Here is a 20,666-nt window from a genome sequence, read left to right as displayed (position 1 = left end):
ATTTCAAAAAATTTACATCTTTAGAATACCTACCTTTGAACCCACATACAGCTGTAATGCAACAGTACAAGCTATGGTGTAGTCAAATGCAAAACTTATTTTAATTAAAATCTTTAATTACCAAAAAATAAGGTTCAACATTCCAAAATACAAAGACCAAACCTAGCACAAATTTTACACTCTCAGAAACAGAAAAGTGCAGTTAACTGTTCATAATTGATGTGAACTGTGGTAGCAGCATCATCTGGCTCAATGTGGTTTACAGCAGTGCTAAATATTTTAAAATTAAAAACCCTGACCAGAATACAGTGTGGCAAACCTAGCCAAATGCACAGGCTACTGTCATGCTCTGGATAAAGCCAGTTACATAGGTACAAAGAATTCTGTAAAATATAAATAATCTCAAAATACACTTCAAATCAAATGGAAAAAATATAGTTATATACATCTCATAAGGATCAATATATGCAAATGTACATTAGCAAGTCAATTATTCTATACATACTATACCTCATATGTCAGTAAATGTTTTTTCCCCAATATATCACTTCTATTTTAGTGTAATGAACTTCAAAGCAAAATGCACTGTTCCACTCCAAATAATATTCAAAGATGTATACCCAAAATTCATTTTGGAAATAGAGGGAAGATGGCATGAGTTTGTTAGCACCTAGTTTGTCTGTTAGGAGCCACTTAAGGGCAAAGTTAGGACAAAGGTGACTGTAAAGTAAGATATTGTTATGATCACCTTATTTCTTTACAATGTAATGACCAGCATGATTGAGTGTGGTTTAATACATAATGTGCTTACAATGGATTACAAAAATCAAGGTTGTATGCCGCTTACGACATGAGCTGCAGTAAAAGTGATTAATCCGTAGAGAAAAAGGCTTTTCTTTAATGTGCTATTGATACAAGCGACCCACAGTCAATGGGAGGAATGAATGAGATGCTTGACGGAGTTTTTGGCACCTAGTTTTCCTGCCAAGTAACTAATGGTGGGATTCCTTGGTATTTTTGTCACTTGCAGCAACTGAGAATTTTTATTTACAAGTTTACCAAGCCATTTTCTCAGTTCAGTTCAGAGATAAATTTGATGAATTTTGTTCACAAGCACATGGCTACACATTCTTTGTATTTAGAAATGATAAATCAAAACACTAACACAGATAAACTAATGATTCAAATGGGAAAATCCCCAAAAAGCAGCAATAATCTGCATCTAGGGTTTGTGCCAGTCTGTGGTGCTGCAGTGGTTAAGATTTAAAAACATGCACTGCCCTCACAACGTACTGCCTACAGATGGGACACTCGTTCATCCTTTTTCCACACTTTGTGCAGGTGACCATGTGACCACACTCCAGGAGAACGCAGTCGATCACAGCATCCATGCAGATTCGGCAGAGATTATCATCATAGATGGTTAATGGTCCCTTTTCACCGTCTAAAACACAGAAAATAAATGCTTGTCAAAGGGTACAGTGAACACAAATGAAACATTACAAATGCTAATACAAAACAATAGTGATGTGCCATGCATTGAAGGGGCAGACACATCAGGGGCTGAGGAAAAATACTTTTAAGTGTGGCTCATCTGATGAGGTCGTGCACAAAACACTTGGAAAATGTCACTATGTTTCCATGACAACCACAGTCTCTTGGTGGCACAGAGACCATAGAAACAATTAACGTCATACTTTTTCTTTGATATGTACTAGATATTCTGCCTTACACAGTTTGTATAGCTAGCAATGAAGGGTGCAAAATGAAGACTATTACTGAAAGAGCAAGTGAAGATTACAATCACAAGTCAGTCATAACCTTACCTCCATTAGTACCGTTGCAGATAGGAGGGGGTAAGGCCATTACTTTAGAATGAAGTAAAGAAAATAAAGAAATACAGAGAGAATGTGATTTCAGGGAATACATTTCATCCTTAAATCATGCCCTTATCATTACTTAAAATATTTTTAAACATTACAAAGCAGTACTTTATAACAGGATGTGGTGCATGATACAAGGAAACCAGGTTAAAAAGACAACAGTTACCTGTGGTTACACTACTGCTCACATTTTCCACTGCAAAGATAAACAGACACAAATATAAACAATTGCCAGTACATGTGATTTACAAGTGTAAGCAGTCATGCATATTAGGGCTTCAGAAATTGTATGCAAAAATGACCTTTAAAAGCTCAACCATTATCCTAATTATCTTATGCAGTTGTACTTAGATGTTACAGTAATCCTGCATGTTTATTATGCTTGAGCGCTTAGAAAATTTCAGTTTTCACCTAACCCTCTACCCTGCAGTTTGTATTAATTTAATTAAATTTTTTTGTTTTACATCTTTTTATTAACGTCTTCTTGCTATGGATCTAATCACCATTATAATATCTGTCTCAAAATGTGTTTATTTTGCCCAAACACAATCTGAAAGTGTTATGATTATCCTGAGTAAACTTACATGATTTCCTGTTTTCCTCAGTTTCTCGATACAGTCGCCTCACCCGCTCCACCAACTCCCACTTCTCACAGCACCCTGAATAGTTTACAAAGTTCCTGGCCAAGATTTCTTTGAGCTGCCGGACAGAGAGGTCTTCAATGTCACCCAGGCTGGAGATGTCTGATAAAGAGGCTCGGGCCCGGCGCCGTGTTTGAGGACTTGTCTGTAAAATCAAACATGGACTTCACTACTCTACACCTGAGCTGACTATATATCAAGGGCCTATAGCATACAGTTTAATGACATTTGTCTAGTGTAACATCAAACAATGATCACCTCAGGTGTGTGTTCCAAGTGAAGGAGAGATGTCGATGCTGCATCAGCTTCCTGCACCACACAACACAAACATTAGTCTGTGCGACTTTGTACAGACTACAGGTGTGTCTAGCTGTTAACTAAGGATTAGGATTAGGACAAAACTGAGACAGACAGTTATATCTTGTGAATGACAACACCAAGTGCACTTATGTATGCATGTCAGTACTACTGAATTCAATTTTATTTTATTTTTTTACTTTTAACGTTCCTTGTTGCTTTTTTAAACTAAAGCAGATTGAACTGTGAAAACATCCTTACTGGGGTGGTATCAGAGCTATCGCTTCTGCTGAGTGGCCCCTCTTGAGACGCAGCAAAGGTGGACAATTCAGAGGCAGACTGCGTGGTGGAGGGCGTGGGAGAGTACAGAGAGCGCGAGTGAAGGCTGTTGGTGTCTGGATCGTCCTCTTCCTCAATGCCTTGGTGACACAGCACCAGTTCAACCAGGTCCTCCTTTTCTCTGCATGTGTCTGTGGGAATGTTACGGAGCTGAAGGTACTGACGCAGGTCTTTGACACGCAGGCGCATCAGCCTTGGCCGCTGGAAACACGTCGCCTTCAGTAAATGACATGTAGCACAGATACGCAGATTCTCCTGCAGTATCGTACACAAGGAGCAGAATCCTTTCTTGCAGTCACAGCAAATATACTGCAGATTCAGAGAAAATATAACACATATTTTCAGCACACAACATAAATAATAAGTATAACATCAATGCCAGAAGAACAATCTCAGATAAAACAGAATTAATCTTATAAATATGAGTACCAGACATGAAGTCAACATTTTTGTTTTTTTCACATCTATACAATTTTGACAGTTTTTGCTCAAAAATATTATATCCAAGCCGCACAAAATTAAAATCATAACCACAATAAGTCATTAAACATACCTTCCTCCTGAAGACAGAAAAGGCTTGGCCACAAGCCTTGCACACGAGGTTGGGGCTCCCTGAGCTGGCAGGCGGATATGTAGAGTATCCTGCACTAGGGGCAAATCGGAAAGGTCCAGCACCTGCCCCAAAGCCTGGCTGCTGGCCCCGGACGGCCCCTGTTCCCATGACTTCATTCAGCAAACCACAGCATGAAGCCCACACAGAGGAGGCATTTGCCTAGTATGAACAACTATTATTATTATTCATATATTGCTATTGCAATCTCAAACCCAACAACAGAATAAAACATAGCCTATATACAGATCATAAAAACATCGACATTATATTAAAAACAATCCTATGTATCAATCATTTAAACATAAAACAATGTTGTTGTTGTTGTTTTTTAATGAGTGAGTCTGTTTTGTAACAGCGCTGATGTTAGTGAACAGGCCTAGTACTGCTGCTGCAACTCTCGAGGCATTGATGACAGCTGTCAACGCTGCTTTCTGTAGTTTAGCTTCATGATTGATGATATGCTCACTCTTAAATTGAGCTAACACAGTGTTAAAGATGCAGCGAAATAACCACTTGTCTTAAATTAGCTCATGTTGCTTGTTAGCTGCCTTGAGTAGAGCAACAAATTCTATCATGATAAAGGATGGTAAAGCTAAAGCTGCCCGTACCTTCATTGCACCACCGAAGTGTCTTCTGTGTGAGAACAGTTTGATAATTTAAGCATTGCAATCTTTACAACCTGCTATCCAGCTTTACAGCGAGAAAACGTCCAAAATCACACAGGATGGCGAAGAAAAGCGAAGAATATTTCACTCGCGGAACCACAGAAGCAGCCCCATGAGCAACCCGAGCTGAGAGCAGTCAGTTCTTCTGCTAGTGACGCTAAGCGCCACAGACGTCGGGTCGGTGTTTTAGTGCCATCTAGTGGTTCAGTTTAGCTAAGGATAGATGGAATGAGTACTTGAATACTTTTTGTAATATAATTGAAACATGGATTACGTAACTTAAAGTGGCAATTTCATTATACTGTTTAGTTTTTTAGTATTAGTATTTGTAGTGTAGTGTATTATAGTGTAGTGTAGTAGTGTACTGTTATGTTTAATGTTAATCATCCATTTTGGCTGGTTTAGAAAAAAGGAACTTAACTTCCGGTTTCGTGTTATTTTTGTTGGCAGCACGGCGCGCCAAGTATAAACTTCAACTGTATCGAAAACGAGCTGAATTTAGTGGCTTTTCTAAAGTAAAGCGCTATTATGGAAACGAATAGCGCTGTTTCGTCGATGATAATGTATGAAGATGAGTCAGTGGAGATTTGCTTTGAAAACGGAGCTCGGGTACAACTGTCGCCCTGTGGATCGGAGTTTGTGCTAGAGAAAGCCCCTATACCCACGGGTCACTCTCTTCTGCCCAGCGAGAGGATCCGCCAGAGGACTCGCTTCACCATCAGCGCATATAAGGTAACTACTAGACACGTGAAATTGGTGGAATAATATACATAGTTTGTTGTTACCATTGGTTACTTCCAGGTCACTATACATAGCTGAATTCTGTTCATTTTTTAGGATATTGTGGCAACTGCATTGGCATTTCGAAATAAGTATTCCAGCCAACCATATCTTCCTGAAGAACTTATACCTGAAGACCAGAAAAAGGTATTTTATAATAGGCCTTCATGAACTCTTTAAAATGTATTTTAAAGGTGCACTGTGTAACATTTTTTGTGGCTGGTCTAACACTTGCTTGTCACCATGATTGCATGTTATTTCTTTACTTGGTGTGTTCCACAATAGTAAACATATCTACCAATATGCCATGCATTCATATTTTGACCTGGTGGCTTCACTTCTTTTCTCCCTGGAGCTAAATAAGTTTAAAGCCTTACTGTCAACAAATTAACACTGTCATCCAGGAGACAAACAGGTGGCTCACCCTCCCCCAGAAAGTGGAGACAGAAATGAGCTTATAAACAAAAATGCCTTTTTATTTTGAAGTCTTCTTACAGCCATAGCTGTGAAGTACAGTGGCCATTCACCTGTGATGCTGCAGTTGGATCTGGAGGTGAAACCATCATCAGGTCTGGGGACGGGAGGGCTGTGTTGACTCTCTCTCCTTTGGGCAAAGACTTCACTGTTGAATTTACATGTACTGTCAGTCAGAATAATCAACAGCTCAGTGCACAGTCTTTGTCAAGTTGTCCTACAAAAGGAAAGACTAAAAATGAAACTGTAAGATCAAGATCCAGACCTCCTTTATCAGTCAGCAAAGACAACTCAAAGGTATGTGTTTCCTGGTTCTTTACATCTTCAACTAAGGATGCATGTTGAACACCTTTAATTGATTAGCCGGTGGTAGCTTTGGCAAATGATCAATTAAATGTTAACTTAACATCATTGTACATTTTAAATTAAAAGACTTTAAAGTTGCCCTTAAGTCTGTAAGTTCTCAGATTGAACCTCATCTTTTCTATTTTATATGTATGCTGTTAATGTAAAAAGAAAAAAAATTGAATTATGTTATTAGGTTCGTTTTACAGACCAAGAGTTCGTTTTTCAAATATTGGAAAACCAAATGAATCTCATTGGATAATTGTTAGAATTGTTAATTGCAATTTAAAGATTAACCCATTCATTATGAGCAATGTCCTTTCAGCCTGAGAAAATGTTTCAATCCGTCACAGTGGTACAACATCACTCGTGTAGTTGTCCCCCATCCATATGGTCTCATCCCCTCTCCTTGGCAAAGCAACACAGGAAAGCTCGTAATGATAGTTCTACAAGAGCAGACGCCATTTCTAGCCATTTAGGTGAAGCCAAGATTCAACTTCCTCAAGCTCTTTCTCTTAGCTGCTCCATGCCCCACTGGCACAGGTTCACAACAGTTTCACTTGTATCATCAACATATCAGCAATTCTGTGTTCAATGGCTAATTTTTCTGAGTTTGCTGTTGTTTTTGTCAGATGGAAGCCAAGCATTTTGGCTAAAGAACAAACTGGTGAGACACAACTGGTCCATGCAGAACTTGTAAAAGTGATGTGGTGCCAAGGTGTTACCTACAGGTATCTAAATACTTATTTTGAGAATCTGATTAGTTTTGCATTTGTAATGTTTAAAATCTTGCCTGAAGGATTATAGAGGGAACCGTACCTGTTATAGAAGTGTCTCCAGGAGATGGTTCAGTCATCTGCTCCAATGGCATTCTGAACAGCCATTTTACACATTACAAACATGAGCTTCTGTCAGAAGGGGTAGAATTTTATAAGCTATTTACATATCCAAAATGACACAAATATTAAGGAAAGCTTTTTATTTCCTCTTAGAACAAAGAAGTAACTTATCACCTAAATTGCCTTCCACCCGATATACCTGGACAACCCTACTCAATATGCTTTATTGTCAATTGTGCAAGCAGGTCTGTTAATTTACATTTACATCTGTATGAACAGCCATATTTATTCCCTTTTAAATTAAAGTGATCCATAAATTTATGTTTTGTAGAATTCTCACTTGTTATATTCAGGCCAAGCAGTCTCTGAAGTCTTCTGCACCTAGCTGTTTACACAAGGTCTGTTTATATTTATAGTTATAGTTATAGTTATATTTACTTATTTGATATTATTTTGTTGCAGAATAAACTGACTGGTCTTGATAGCACCAAATCTGCTAAAACTTTTACCTCATCTATGGCTGATGAGGAAAATGTGAATATACACAGACGGTACGCAGTTTTGTTGTGAAATAGTTAACAGTATTGCCAACTGTACTGAATTTATTTTTAAACATTAGGTCAGATATTGTGGAAGAGGAGCTACAGAGGATAAAACGATTTAATTGTATCCTTGAATGTGATATATCTAAATGGCTAATTATTACCTTTTACATTTCATTATGCCTATATTTTTATCATAATATTAAAACCCCATTTCCTTAATGACCATGTACAGTTATAATGGATAAGAGTACTATTTTCAGAGCTCACAAAAGCTGTAAACAGGATGGTAAATATGCAACTGAGGTCATTTCAGAACCACTGAATCCAAAAAGCATCGCCGAAGCCCTGCAAAGGACATCTAAAGCCATAGCAGACATTGATGCTGCTATAACTTCAGCTTCACGTATATAGACTGCCCTGCTCTAAACCCTGAACTATTTTTCCCACAAATTATAATTTATGCTATACATACAAACATGGACTATTTTCCAGTTGTGCAATTGCTACAATGCTTAAATGTATTTATAACAACCAAAATTCTCTTAGCAAAAAATACTTTATGTAGAAACATTTTGAAAGGGACTTCAGTTGTGATGTATGTATTACTTGAAAAATGTTTTCCTACATATGAGAAGGTGGTTTATTAAAAGATAATATACCTTATTTTTTGTTATCCCTGAAGAGTTATTGGTCTCAGATCAGAGAGGAATTGGCTATTTGTGCCTTCTTTAAAATATTACCAAATGATTTCTTGCTGTAACGTTAAACCATTTTCTAATTTGCTGAAAGAGTTGGTAAGTAACTCATCTACAGGTGTTATGATTATCTTGTTTATATCTTAGATTTATTTTACTGTTTAAAGATTGAAATAAATAAAATCAAATGCACAAATACTGAAACAATACATAACATGGGAAGAAGGAAATTTAAGGTAAGGTATTCAATGGGTATTCATAATTGCTAATTTTAAAACTGTCCAGTTCTGAAGATGGCTTGCAGCTAGCAGCCGAAACATATCAACAAGGTAAATACACTTTACTGCATTGTCTTTAAAAAGAACCCAAGAAGTTAATAGGAGCCAGTGTGTCAAAGCAGATGCTTCTTTAGTTAATGTTGGCAGTTTAGACATTTCTCCAGATTGTCAAGTAAAATATCTTTCTTTAAATCCTGCAATTTGCAACATCTATCTATTTTATGACTTTATAATTTTCTATTGTGTTTTCCCTATTTGGAAAGGACTGAAAGAAGCAAAGCCTAAAAGAATGATCACACATTAAATTGACCAAATCAAGCTATCTGATGTCTTTGGGTCTATGTCTGTAAGCTGCACAGACACTGCACACATGACTATGATGATATAGAGGAGGCAGCTCCTCTTTACTGGTAATTTATAAGTTAGCAATATTTATATTTTATGCCCATTATTGCGTCTGACCTAAAATTAGCTCTTCTTTCATATTTAGGGAATGCATGGGACTTGTGCAGTCCTGTAAGTAATTCAGTACTTTGGCTTCTTGAAATAAGTGGGCCTAATGTTTCTCATGACTTGTATTCACTAGATGATGGGCACCATCTATATGATGACGTGGGTATTCCAAATAGAAGTTAAGCCTTAAAGGAACTGTATGTAACCTGTGCTCTTACTATTTTAAACTACTATCTATCTACTTCTGTCATCATTGAACCTGGGTTGCCAGTGCCTAACCTGCAGAAGACCCACAAAGAGGCTGAATGTGCACTGATTAATGGCTGTAGGTGGGGTTGAGGATTCAGATAGATTAAAGATGGAGTCCTTTTAGGTATTAGCTAGCTAGATGTTTTGTGAATCTGGAAAAAAAGAAGGTTTTGCACTTTACATCAAAACTATGCAGTGTTTGATGCTTGAAATTTAATTTCATTGTCTATATGACAAGCAATCTTGAATCTTTCTGACAACCAAAATGAGAATCTCAAGAAAGGCTGCTTTGTGATTTGATAAGTATTTTGAGAACCAAAACAAATGGGACATCATCTCCAATATTTTTTGTAATTTTTATATAATATATCAGCATTAAAATTGTTATTAATAAGAGCTATATTTGAATTCAATATGTCCTGATATATGGGAACCCAAATGAGTCAGGTTCTTTAGCTCAAGCTGCCCATAATAGAGAGCTCACGTCTGCAACAACAGTTTTAGTGTTGACTTGGCATGATAGTATGATACATAGAATTAACTTTCATCCTACATTTTACCATATAGGCTACTATGGGCAATTGTAAGTCCACTGTGTGTGTTGTGTAGATTTACCATCCAGTTACACAAATGAATCATATGAGTATACGAAATCAATCAAAAGTCTTTTGAAGTGCATTTAAGTCAGTTGCAGCTCTCTGTATTTACAGTTGTACGATTGAAACCAAGTGACTCCATTGCAGTCTTCGGTGGATACAGAAGGTTGCTGACCTAGAATGTATTTACACTAACACCTAGTGGTTTAACATTTTTGTGAAATGATCCTCCTGCAAACTGATTTAACAAACACTGCATTTTACCAGAGCAGACAGAAATGGCCAGAGAGATCCTGGTATGTTTACCATTTATCTGTTGAAACAATACATTGTCAAATGTAGTGTGTATTCATGATGGGTTTTTTTTCATGTTTTTGCAACAGCTGAGGAAGATGATGTTTATGACGACGTAGACTCACTTTGTATTAGGTATATCTAAACAGAAAATGTATTTGTGCAGACTATAAATTTAATGGTACACTATGTTACTTTTTGGTTGGGGATCCGTCACTTGCTTGTTTCTATGGCTCTGCCTGGAATGTTCCACAGTATGAGAGTAAACAACTCTACTTACATTTATTCAATTACAGGTGGTTTTATTGCTCAAAAATACCTAGAATAACAGGCATTCTGGCTGTGAGTGGGGTTGCCTCTCCACAGATCTGACCTGTAACTTGGTCTGGTTTGGTCTCCATAAAGATAGAAAGGTTTAATGCCATACTATGAAACATCACAGACAAAGCAATAACATCTCCATGAAGAAAAGCATTTGATGGACCACCAGAAAAGTTACACAATGCACCTTAAAAGTAGCATTGTTTTTTAAAGATATTTTTAGATGTGTTTTTAATCCTCACAAGCATGACATGTCTGATTTTTTTTTTTTTTTTTTTTTTGGGCATCTGTCCATCTCACTTTCAGTGATTTCTGAATTTAAGCTTAAACTTAAATAAACAATATGAATGACGATGATGCAATTTTTAGGCCCGAGCGCCAGAGGCTGGCGAAGGGCCTATTAGTATCGCAAAGCGATGCTCCAAGTGGCCAAAAAATGGAATGGCGCGACGTGACTCGCCCAGAGTGACCAGGGACCCTCGCAATCACGTAGCAATGCGCCAGAGGTTTCCGAAAATGTATAGTTTGTCGGCCAAAAAAAAGCCGAACATTGTTCTCGTATCAGAATAGTATTCTTTCTTTCTTCTTCTTATTATTTTTTTTCCCTAACCAACTCACCCAATTATCACCCACTAAACAATGACGAAAAGTCCTGAAATTTTTCCATCTGGTAAAACTCGCGCTTCCCTACGTTTTGGTTATTTTCATTTTCCAAACATAAATAAAATGGCTCGTCAGCGCCCCCAAACGACTCAAAAATACATTAGGGAATACGAATGACACAAAAAAAAAATTCACGTACAATCATGAAATTTGACACAGAGGTCGATCATGTCAAGACAAGGAAAAAATATTATTACGCCAACACCGTGCACTCCAATAGGGGGCAGCAATATTGGCTTACAGTTGGCTAAGCTTTTACGAACTCCTCCGAGGGCTTTCACCCGAACGAGCTCAAATTTGGTCCACATTATCTCAAGACGTGGAACATCAAAAGTTATCCACATTTTTCACACACGTCTTACGGTCTCTGAGCAGTGAAGCAACAAAAAATGCACACAATTTTGGAGATTTACAAATTGCTCCCATTTGCTCAAACGAACTCCGATTTCAACGAAATTTTAAACAGTTGTTAAACTCTCTGCCCGGAAGCTACTTCATGTGAAAATTATTAATTTGGCGCTTTAGCGCCCCCTATAGATTGAAACTAAATTTAATATAGAAGAAAATCATTTGTTCCCAAATAGTTGTTCAAAAATTTCTGAAATTTTGCACAAAATTCCATTTTGGCATCCTGATCCAAAATTCAATGACACCCATGTCATATTTTTTATGGCGTTGCCATAGCGATGACATAAACTCTCCATTGATAAAATCTACAAATTCTGGCACAAAACTTTGGCCGATTTCACTCAAATTTGAATCGTTGATTGACACCCTGACCCTGAACAGATTTATATAAGAAAATCTCCAATGGGCACAATAGCGCCCCCTAGGGAAATTGCATGGTAGTGCAAACATTTACTTCGTTGTAGACATATAAAATTTGGTACACAGATTCATGACATGGTCTTGATCAAAAAAGTCAATGACGACCCCATGCCATTTCCCATCGTGTTGCCATGGTGACAGGCTAAACATCTGCCCTTGCCAATAGGACACCCAACAAAAACTTTGGCGTAGCCAAACCAAATTAGGTACACAGATGCATCATGGGAATTGGAACAAAAAGTATATTACGCGGTTGCTAGGCAACCAACAGGAAGTCGGCCATATTGGATTGATCGTACGACCTGTCCTTGTATTTGAACGAACTCGTCCGAGGGCGTTTGACCCAGACAGAATCATTCTGTATCATCTAGACAAGTGGGACATTAAAAGTTGTTAAAAGCTTTTTAAAAGGTCACACGGTGTTGCCATGGCAACGGTGCAAATTTTGGGTTCGTTTTTTAGGGCTCACCATCAAACTTTGACACCTGATAATTTGCACAAACTTTGGCCGATTTCACTCAAATTTTAATCCTGAGTTCTCACCTCAACCCTGAACAGACTGATGTAAGTAAAGAGGGTGCAATAGCGCCCCCTAGCAATTTGCACAAACTTTGGCTGATTTCACTCAAATTTTAATCGTGGGTTCACACCCCGACCCTGAACAGATTGATGTAAGAAAATACAAAAATGGGTGCAATAGCGCCCCCTAGAAAATTTGTATGTAAAAATAAGGTTTTATTTGTCACAGATATACAAAATTTGGTATCCACATTTGTGACATGGTCTTGATTAAAAAACTCAATGATGCTCACATCTCGTTTACATTGTGTTGCCATGGCAACAAGCCAAAATTGTATGTCCTTACACAAACGCTGGCGTAGCCAAACCAAATTTGGTATCCAGATGCATTATGGCAATAAGAACAAAAATGTATATTGTGACCACGCCCCTTTACAAACTGGAAGTCCGCCATCTTGGATTATTATTATTTTTTTTTTTTGCCAAATTTTGAAAATTGCAAAGTTAGATTAAGATTTTTAGGGCTAGGGTTGGGGCTATGGTTAGGATTATGATTAGGGTAAGGTTTAAGTTTAGGCTTAAACCTTAAGTTTAGGGTCAATGTGAGGCACGGCGTTTGCGGGGCGTTTGCGGGGCGCGGTGTAGAGGGCCAATCATTGCCGCTTGCGGCTATATTTTTTATTGCTTTTATGCATGCCTTTTTTTTTTTTTTTAGAATTTTCTCTTTGATCCTTTAGTATCTAAGCTATAGGCTTTAACTGCGACTACATGAATGCATATTTTAATAATTATTATGTTCCATACATTTAACTTATAGTACTGTTCAAATACTGATACTAAAGTAATACAAATAATACAATTCAAATATTGGGCAAACTCATCATGAGGTCCATCAAACGTCAAACCATCCGATTCTCGCGATATTCCACGAAGTTTCCGGTGTTGTGTATGTTCCTGGAAACATGGCGGCCAGCTTCCGCGGCCGTCCTATCCGGAGTCTTCGGATGCGAGGTAAGCATGAAAAACTCGGTACATTTATACACCTCGGAGGCCAGTGCTGCAGTAATTGAGTTTTCTGGGCTCATATTGCCTGTAGTGTGCTCTATGCTTATGTCAGCCGCGTGTGTGTTTGACAGGTCGGAATGACAGCGGGGAAGAAAACGTACCGCTGGATCTGACCAGAGGTAAGCTTCATCGCATCTCTGAAAGCGATTATTGTTCAAAATGGATTTTGAGCACGAGTGGAACAACCATTATTTGAAGCTTTACTATGTACTTCTTCGTATCCATGATTAGATGCTGTCATAGTCACTGTGTTAATTGTGATTTTCTGATCCACCTACCAACAGTGGGAAAGGGTACCATAATAACAGGCGGTAGCAGGCTAACTAACTAGCTGAGTTAGCGTTAGCTGCCACAGCTAACCAGCCATGACGCCGCTCTGTTGTTTTGATTGTAGAATGTGTAGGATATTTCTAATTTTACTCTACTATTCGTAATGGTGTAATTACACCTTAGTCACTGAATTGTGTGTGAGTTCCATAGTCATTAACCTCCGTATGGTTTCTTATCGTGACTGATTCTGCATCAGTTTGTTTACATGGGTCAGGGAGTCTCTTTCGTCCCATTTTTTTTTTTACCTTTCTGCCTAATGTAGTTCAAATATGATGAAATCTGGTCTGGTTAGTGGAAAAAAACAGCGTTGGTTCTAATTTGCAATTGTTTTAGCCTAAGTCTGGGTTGTTAAACAAAATTTTGTCTTGCTTGATGGGTCTTCTATAGCATTGCATTCAACTTTAGGTGATTTCACCTGATTTAGCATGATGAATTTTTTTAATTGAATCTTATATAGTATTTTACATTTTAAGAAATGCAAACAATCTAAATTTAAAGTGAACTGCACTTGGTGTTAGATATTGTTAATGGTTTATTATCATTTACAAAACAAATTTCACCTTAGAAACAGTATTTGTCTATTATCATTCTCTACTGCTCACAATTTATCGAGTATTCAAGTTGCTCTTAATGTCTGTGTCGGACTGTGACAGCTTATGGGGCTTCATACAATTGCATACAATTCAGCTGTAGGAAGGATGCCTTTTGGGTTTTCTGCTTACCCTCTCCAATCAGCACCCCTGCTAAGTAGTTTTGCAATTTGTATAGGAAGTGATAGTGAATGGGAACTAAAAACAGACCATGCTTCCTCTTACTTGCTTGCGGTCTAGACCTTGTTTACACTGTACACGTACTATTATTTTGACCAGCTAAACCAACTTCCTTCCCTCATATCAGGCAAGGTTCACTGGGGAGTATTATGGCAATATCTCTAAATGCACATCTTGGCTACATTGTATTTTCTTATTTTGTTTTGCAGAACCATCTGAAAATTTCCGGGAAATTGTCCAAAATGTGGCCAAACCACATGGAGTCAGTAACATGCGTAAACTGGGCCACCTGAACAATTTTATAAAGGTATGTCATTTCAAGTTGCAAAGCATGTTTGATATACTATGCAGTCACATTAACGTAATATATTGGCCCCATAATCACAGGTTATTGTTCAAATATGCAGCTTTTTATTGGCACTAATTCAGCATAGAAGATTGTTTTTGGTCTCTGTGCACTATTAATCCTCCGAAAAATTGCTGAAAAAATGTGCAATATGGCACCTATGACTGTCAAACATGGGGTTCTAATTGCTAAAAATACCTGGTAAATATGCAGTTGGCTCATTAACTATGCTTGCTTTCTCCAACTCAAAAAAATAAATGACAACAATTGTGTTTTGTATTTTGTATACCTTTCACATTCACTCTTGTGGCCATAAACCTGAAGTCTAGACTTGACTAGATGCCATTGTTAGAAGGTTAATGCCCAGACTGCATCATGTTTGAATCTGTGTATACATTGGTCAGTGCTCCATGCTGACTCCTTATAAGGGTTTCAGGACAGTGAGGGTGACCTAATCCCCCCAGAGAGTGTCACATGCCCTGCTACCCCCCCTCCGTTTTGCCTGCTTTGGCTCTGACATCACTGCTGGTTCAAAACAAGCCCTTACTCATACTGCCTTTGCTTAGCCATCCCTCTGGTGGGTTGTGGATAAGAATGAAATTAAATGTTCATTTCTAATGTGAGGTTTCTGTATAATTTCATCAGTTGTGCTATTGAGGAGCAGCATAAAAATATGTATAACAATTAGTGTTTAATTTCACAATTGTTGTACTTACTTTTTGACTAAGTAGACATATATTGTACATGCATATTTAAACATTTACGTCAAAAGTTTCAAGTTAACTTCTCACACTAAGTGCCCAGGCTATTTTAAAATTATGTCAACTCATAAGATTACTGATTCATAGGTAATTTAAGGGAAAACTAGATCTAATATTTTACTTGTTCCATCTGCCCCATCATACATGGTTGTAATCAAGAAATGGTCTTCTTGTTTTGAAGCTGCTATGCAGTGTAGGCCACCAAGAGGAGAAGTTTGGATTTACATATGAAGAAATCATAGTTTGGCAAGTTTTTTTATTTTTAATTTGAATGTAAATGTCCTCTGCATGTGCTACTTAAATACCTAATAATAATAATGGTAATATTATTTCTATGTAGTTTACGTCTTGCTCTGCTAAATGAGGCTAAAGAGGTCAGAGCTGCAGGATTGCGGGCACTACGGTACCTTATTAAAGACACAAACGTCTTGCAAAAGGTCCTTAGACTACAGGTGGATTATTTAATCTCCAGGTGAGATTTCTTTTTTATAATTGCTATCTTTGTGTCTGTTTAATGTTTCTATTTCAGTTTTGTTTTAACAACTGAGGATGTTCTTTTTTTAGATGCATTGACATCCAACAGAGCAATGAAGGAGAAAGGACTCAGGCTTTGAGACTAGTTCGAAAGGTATGTTACTTCCATGTTCCGATGCCCTTATGTTATTTATCCTCGTGCCTGCTAAGTACCAAAAAAAGACCACTGGGTTAGTGGTAGTGTCTGTGTGTAGATAGTTTGTACAAAACTGCAGGCTGCTGGGATATTATAGCTGATTCTGTAGTTTACTGTAAAACCTGAGCACTCTTCAGCACACTTGCCACATAGAAAACAACATGTGCACACTCACTGACCCTGGCTGTAGGTTCAGAGAAATACTCATAATGCAATCAACAAGACCTATTCTTATATGCTATATTTCATCTCTTGTACTCATAGTAGTGCTAAGAAAATGTCTGATAAAACATTTTGTTTTAGAAATTCTGTCTAGACTTGCATAGTTGGTGACTCATTTGTGCCCCCTCTTCATTAAGATCATCACTGTCAACGCAATGCTCTTTCCCACCTCCATTGCAAACTCTCTAATCGCTGTGGGCACTGATGGTCTACAGGAACGTGACCGCATGGTTCGTGCAGCCATTGCAATTGTGTGTGAACTTGGTAAGCATAGGCACATTACTAGTGTATATTAATTTTAAAGACATAAAATAGTTTTTAATAAACTGCCATTACATGCCTTCTGTCTGCAGCTCTAAAAAACCCAGAAGTGGTGGCCAAACGGGCGCGTCTGAGCACCATCTTGAAGAGTGTCATTGATTGTCAGCTAAGTCGCATTAATGAAGCTTTGATCACCACCATCCTTCATCTTCTCAATCACCCGCACACGCGCCAGTTTGTGCGGGTGGATGTAGAGCTCGAGGTATAGTTGTTATATTGTTTAGATTTTATACTTTTTGTTAATTATATAGTTTATTTGATACAATGTCAAATAAATTATCACAGTGTTGTCCAAAGAATTTTGTTAACATTACTTAAAACCCTTTACTGAATATTGTTTTTACTACAGTGGCAAAAATATGTAACATTTATAGGTTTGTATAGTACTTTATATAACTTGAGTCCACATGAGCACACATGTATGTAAAGACCTTATGTGGCCCCAATGTCACAATTTATTAGAAGCTTTAATAATTGTTTTTGTTCTTTTTTCAGCAAATCCTTGCACCTTTCACTGATTTCCACTACCGGCATAATGCTGACACAGCTGAGGGACAGCTCAAGTGAGTGTGTTTATAAAATTAACTATTTGTGTTACTACACCTTGTGCGTGGTGAGCTGTAGCTGTATTTACCTGTGATCCTATGTAACAACACAATGCCATGTGGAAAGTTTAGGATGTGTTAATTTATGTGGTCACTGGATCTGTTTTAAAAGATAAAATGTAATTGATCTCTCTGTAGACTTTAGTTTTGACAAAAAATTAAAATGTACAAAGTGCATCACAGCAGGAATATACAATTAATCATAAAAAGGAGCTTTGAGTCATATGCTAATAGCTATGAGCTATTTTATTGAAGTGTTTTAGTAATCATGCATCTTAATGTACGTGTGTGTTTTAATTTCTGCAGGGAGGATCGAGAGTCACGTTTTTTGTCAAGTCGGATGGCAATTGTAGCTGCTTTTCGCTCGTGGTCTGGTGGGGCTCAGTGATTTAACTTTACATTTAATTTGTTAATAATTGTTGAGTGCAATATTTACTAAACCTCTGTCTATACCTTTTTCGTTCAGGGATTATCAACCTATGCAAGGCTGGGAATTCTGGTATCCAATCTTTAATTGGCTTACTCTGCATACCAAATATGGAGGTTAGGGTGAGTAGGCTGTCTCACATCATCGCTTATTCCCTGCGTTTGTTAAACTTTATTGTTCACTGTTTTATTATCTCTACAGAAAGGGTTGTTGGAGGTCTTGTATGAGATCTTTAGACTCCCTGTGCCCATTGTAACGCACGACTTTACTGAAGCTCTTCTTAGTGTTGGTAAGTTATATGTTCAGTGTCATACCATGGAACATATAATGGAAAGCAATAACATTTCCATGCTGACAAGCAGGTGACGGACCTTCCAAAGTTGCGCCATACACTTTCACTGTTAGAAGTATGACCACCTTGGGTTGTGTCATCACTTTATAATGGTGTGTATTGTTTTAGACCCTGCCAGGTTCCAGGACACATGGAGACTGTCGGATGGCTTTGTAGCTGCAGAAGCCAAAGTCATTTTACCACATCGGGCACGCTCTAGGTATGAATGATGGCAAGCGATTTTACTCTTGTGTGTAGTAGTTGTTTTCATACAAATTAAACGTGTGTCTTTTTTTCTTTTTAGGCCAGATCTTATGGACAACTATTTGGCTTTTGTTCTGTCAGCTTTCATCACAAATGGACTGTTAGAGGTAATGTTTTCTTTCAATCTGCATTTCTTTTAATTGTTTCTGTGCAATGTACAACTTTCTGCTTTGTTTTTGTTCAGGGTATTGTTGAAGTTGTGACCAGTAGTGATGACCAGCTCGCTGTGAGAGCAACTATACTTTTGGGAGAGCTTCTACACATGGTAAGATATAAAGGCAAAAATATAGTAATAAAATAATTTTGTAAACAAATTATAATTTATGTATAGGCATAAACTGGTTTTGATGTTTGATTTTCATTGAGCGTACTATTTGATACTATTAAATGACTTAATATAAAATAAATATCAAATTGAATAAGATGCATAATGGTAAAATAGAAAAGAAAAAATATTTGATGACAATGTATTTATTATTATAGCATTACAGCCATTTAAGGTTTTAATGCATAGTTGTGATATCTCAAAACCCATTCACTCCACTTCTTTAAATGTATAACCTGTATGCATTTGAATGTATACAATTTAATACTGAATACTACACCTAATATATTTCTTTTGGCTTAGGCAAACACCATCCTTCCTCATTCTCACAGTCACCACTTGCACTGCCTGCCCACTCTCATTAACATGGCGGCCTCGTTTGATATTTCTCAAGAAAAACGACTGTAAGTACATACAACTGACAAATACAAATCACTTGATTCAAAGTTAATGGATAATGATCTATGATTCTATAAATTTAAAAATGTCACTAATTTCTGTGTTTCAGTCGTGCAAGTGCAGCTGTCAATAACCTGAAACGTTTCCATGAGAAGAAGAAAAAAGGTCTGAAGCCCTACAGTCTGTACTTGGATCACATCATCCGAAAATCAGTTTCCTCTCAAAACCGCAGAGAGTCTCATTCACGGCCACAGCGAGACATTTATGTTATTAAGGTACATTCAATAATTGTTGTGCACAGTTGTCACACTCAGTAGTTTTCATAGTGTGGGTCATATGTTTGTACACAGGACACAGAAGAAGCACTTATGATGAACTTGAGAGACAGTCAAATACTCAACCATAAGCAAAACCTTGAATGGAACTGGCTGCTCATCGCCACAATTCTTAAGGTGTGTCCTATTTCAAAGATTCCCAAGTAAAGTATCAAAATTTGTTGTGGGTTGATAACAAGGAATGTCCTTTTCAGTGGCCACACGTAAACCTCAGGAACAATAAAGACGAACAAATGCACAGGTGGATGGCTTTGTCTGTTTGTTTGTACAGTACATAAAAAAAAAAACAGTCTATTCAATTTTGTTTCATATTCTTAAGGTTTGTGCGGAGGCTGCTGTATTTCTATAAACCTAGCAGTAAGTTGTATGCAGGCCTAGCCCTGGATCACATGAAGGCCAGGCAACTCACTGTGGTTGGCTGTCAGTTCATCGAGTTCCTCATGGATTCTGATGAGGTAATTTTTTTAATCCACAAAGTAAATTTTCTTTTGAAATAAGTAGATGTATGTAATACATAAATTGTTGTAAAATTTTTGTTCTGCCGACAAATCGGTGCATTGTATGGAGTAATTTGTTTTAGTTTCTTAAGTACTGTTTTCTATTAGTGTGAATCTTAATATGCCCAATAGTAATCCTAGTTAAACAATATATAGTATAGGTTAGATACAATTATATAGTAATATTCATCATATGTGTTGCTGTCCCTAGGATGGGCAGGGTTACCTTGAGGACCTGGTCAGGGACATGGTTTTGTGGCTCTCCTCGTCTTCCGGCCTGAAGCCTGAGCGCTCCCTTCAGAGTAATGGCCTGCTCACCACACTCAGCCAACACTACTTCCTGTTCCTCGGGACGCTCTCGGCACATCTACAAGGCGTCAAACTGCTGGAGAAATGTGGCCTGTTTCAGTGGTTAGTGCTCAGATGACTTCACTCATAATTTGCTATTTTTTATTAAAATCGAGGGCTTGAGGACAGTATCAATGTTTCTCCTTTTGTTTTTGCAGCCTGCTGAATATGTGCTCGGTAAAGAACCAGGATGCTGTGCTGAAACTCGCTGTGACGACTTTGGACTACAGTACAGATGGTCTTGCCAGAGTGATCCTGTCCAAGATTCTCACCGCTGCTACTGATGTAAGTCAGAATAAAAGGACACCCAATTTATTCTGTATGTATGTATGT

The 20,666-nt window shown here is 37.7% G+C and overlaps 3 protein-coding genes across 3 annotated transcripts in view; 2 read left to right on the top strand and 1 right to left on the bottom strand.

The window, feature by feature from the left end:
• Window positions 1-95: 95 nt before the first annotated feature.
• Window positions 96-4,600, bottom strand: rnf34a (ring finger protein 34a). Its single transcript, XM_020935455.2, has 7 exons — window positions 4,382-4,600; window positions 3,714-3,932; window positions 3,083-3,469; window positions 2,783-2,833; window positions 2,468-2,669; window positions 2,050-2,079; window positions 96-1,444 (listed from the first exon to the last, which is right to left on the bottom strand). The coding sequence occupies exons 1-7, from the start codon at window positions 4,385-4,387 to the stop codon at window positions 1,257-1,259; spliced, it is 1,083 nt and encodes a 360-aa protein (XP_020791114.1). The 5' UTR covers window positions 4,388-4,600; the 3' UTR covers window positions 96-1,256.
• Window positions 4,601-4,654: 54 nt separating this feature from the next.
• cunh5orf34 (chromosome unknown C5orf34 homolog) lies at window positions 4,655-8,084 on the top strand. Its single transcript, XM_055162046.1, has 11 exons — window positions 4,655-5,170; window positions 5,276-5,365; window positions 5,705-5,989; window positions 6,363-6,580; window positions 6,670-6,768; window positions 6,837-6,957; window positions 7,030-7,121; window positions 7,208-7,274; window positions 7,339-7,427; window positions 7,496-7,542; window positions 7,654-8,084. The coding sequence occupies exons 1-11, from the start codon at window positions 4,967-4,969 to the stop codon at window positions 7,830-7,832; spliced, it is 1,491 nt and encodes a 496-aa protein (XP_055018021.1). The 5' UTR covers window positions 4,655-4,966; the 3' UTR covers window positions 7,833-8,084.
• Window positions 8,085-13,042: 4,958 nt separating this feature from the next.
• The window catches only part of LOC110169821 (rapamycin-insensitive companion of mTOR-like), a 25,654-nt gene continuing 18,030 nt past the window's right edge, over window positions 13,043-20,666 (top strand). The window contains 22 exon segments of the mRNA XM_055162047.1: window positions 13,043-13,328; window positions 13,454-13,501; window positions 14,692-14,789; window positions 15,771-15,835; window positions 15,930-16,061; window positions 16,154-16,217; window positions 16,619-16,745; window positions 16,835-17,004; window positions 17,298-17,365; window positions 17,714-17,781; window positions 17,874-17,956; window positions 18,036-18,123; window positions 18,295-18,385; window positions 18,470-18,536; window positions 18,614-18,694; window positions 19,058-19,158; window positions 19,263-19,428; window positions 19,504-19,605; window positions 19,683-19,729; window positions 19,808-19,943; window positions 20,197-20,396; window positions 20,492-20,618. Of these exon segments, the coding sequence (XP_055018022.1) occupies window positions 13,280-13,328; window positions 13,454-13,501; window positions 14,692-14,789; window positions 15,771-15,835; window positions 15,930-16,061; window positions 16,154-16,217; window positions 16,619-16,745; window positions 16,835-17,004; window positions 17,298-17,365; window positions 17,714-17,781; window positions 17,874-17,956; window positions 18,036-18,123; window positions 18,295-18,385; window positions 18,470-18,536; window positions 18,614-18,694; window positions 19,058-19,158; window positions 19,263-19,428; window positions 19,504-19,605; window positions 19,683-19,729; window positions 19,808-19,943; window positions 20,197-20,396; window positions 20,492-20,618 (2,178 nt within the window). The 5' untranslated portion in view covers window positions 13,043-13,279.

Source organism: Boleophthalmus pectinirostris, unplaced genomic scaffold (assembly GCF_026225935.1).
Source record: "Boleophthalmus pectinirostris isolate CB_2022bp ecotype Guang Dong unplaced genomic scaffold, ASM2622593v1 HiC_scaffold_4, whole genome shotgun sequence".
In the NCBI taxonomy this organism is placed as follows: Eukaryota; Metazoa; Chordata; class Actinopteri; order Gobiiformes; family Gobiidae; genus Boleophthalmus; species Boleophthalmus pectinirostris.
The sequence above is the reverse complement of the archived record's forward strand: the minus strand, read 5'-3'. Positions and strand labels throughout refer to the sequence as shown.

Excerpts from the sequence above, each read along its gene's own strand:
- rnf34a (XM_020935455.2), bottom strand. Across the intron at positions 3,470-3,713 it reads TTTCTGTCTTCAGGAGGAAG|TATATTTGCTGTGACTGCAA; the intron begins GTATGTTTAATG and ends CTGAATCTGCAG. Across the intron at positions 2,834-3,082 it reads ATAGCTCTGATACCACCCCA|GAAGCTGATGCAGCATCGAC; the intron begins GTAAGGATGTTT and ends TGTGTGGTGCAG.
- cunh5orf34 (XM_055162046.1), top strand. The coding sequence starts at position 4,967 with ATGGAAACGAATAGCGCTGTTTCGTCGATGATAATGTATGAAGATGAG. Across the intron at positions 5,990-6,362 it reads TCAGCAAAGACAACTCAAAG|CCTGAGAAAATGTTTCAATC; the intron begins GTATGTGTTTCC and ends ATGTCCTTTCAG. Across the intron at positions 7,122-7,207 it reads ATTGTCAATTGTGCAAGCAG|AATTCTCACTTGTTATATTC; the intron begins GTCTGTTAATTT and ends TATGTTTTGTAG.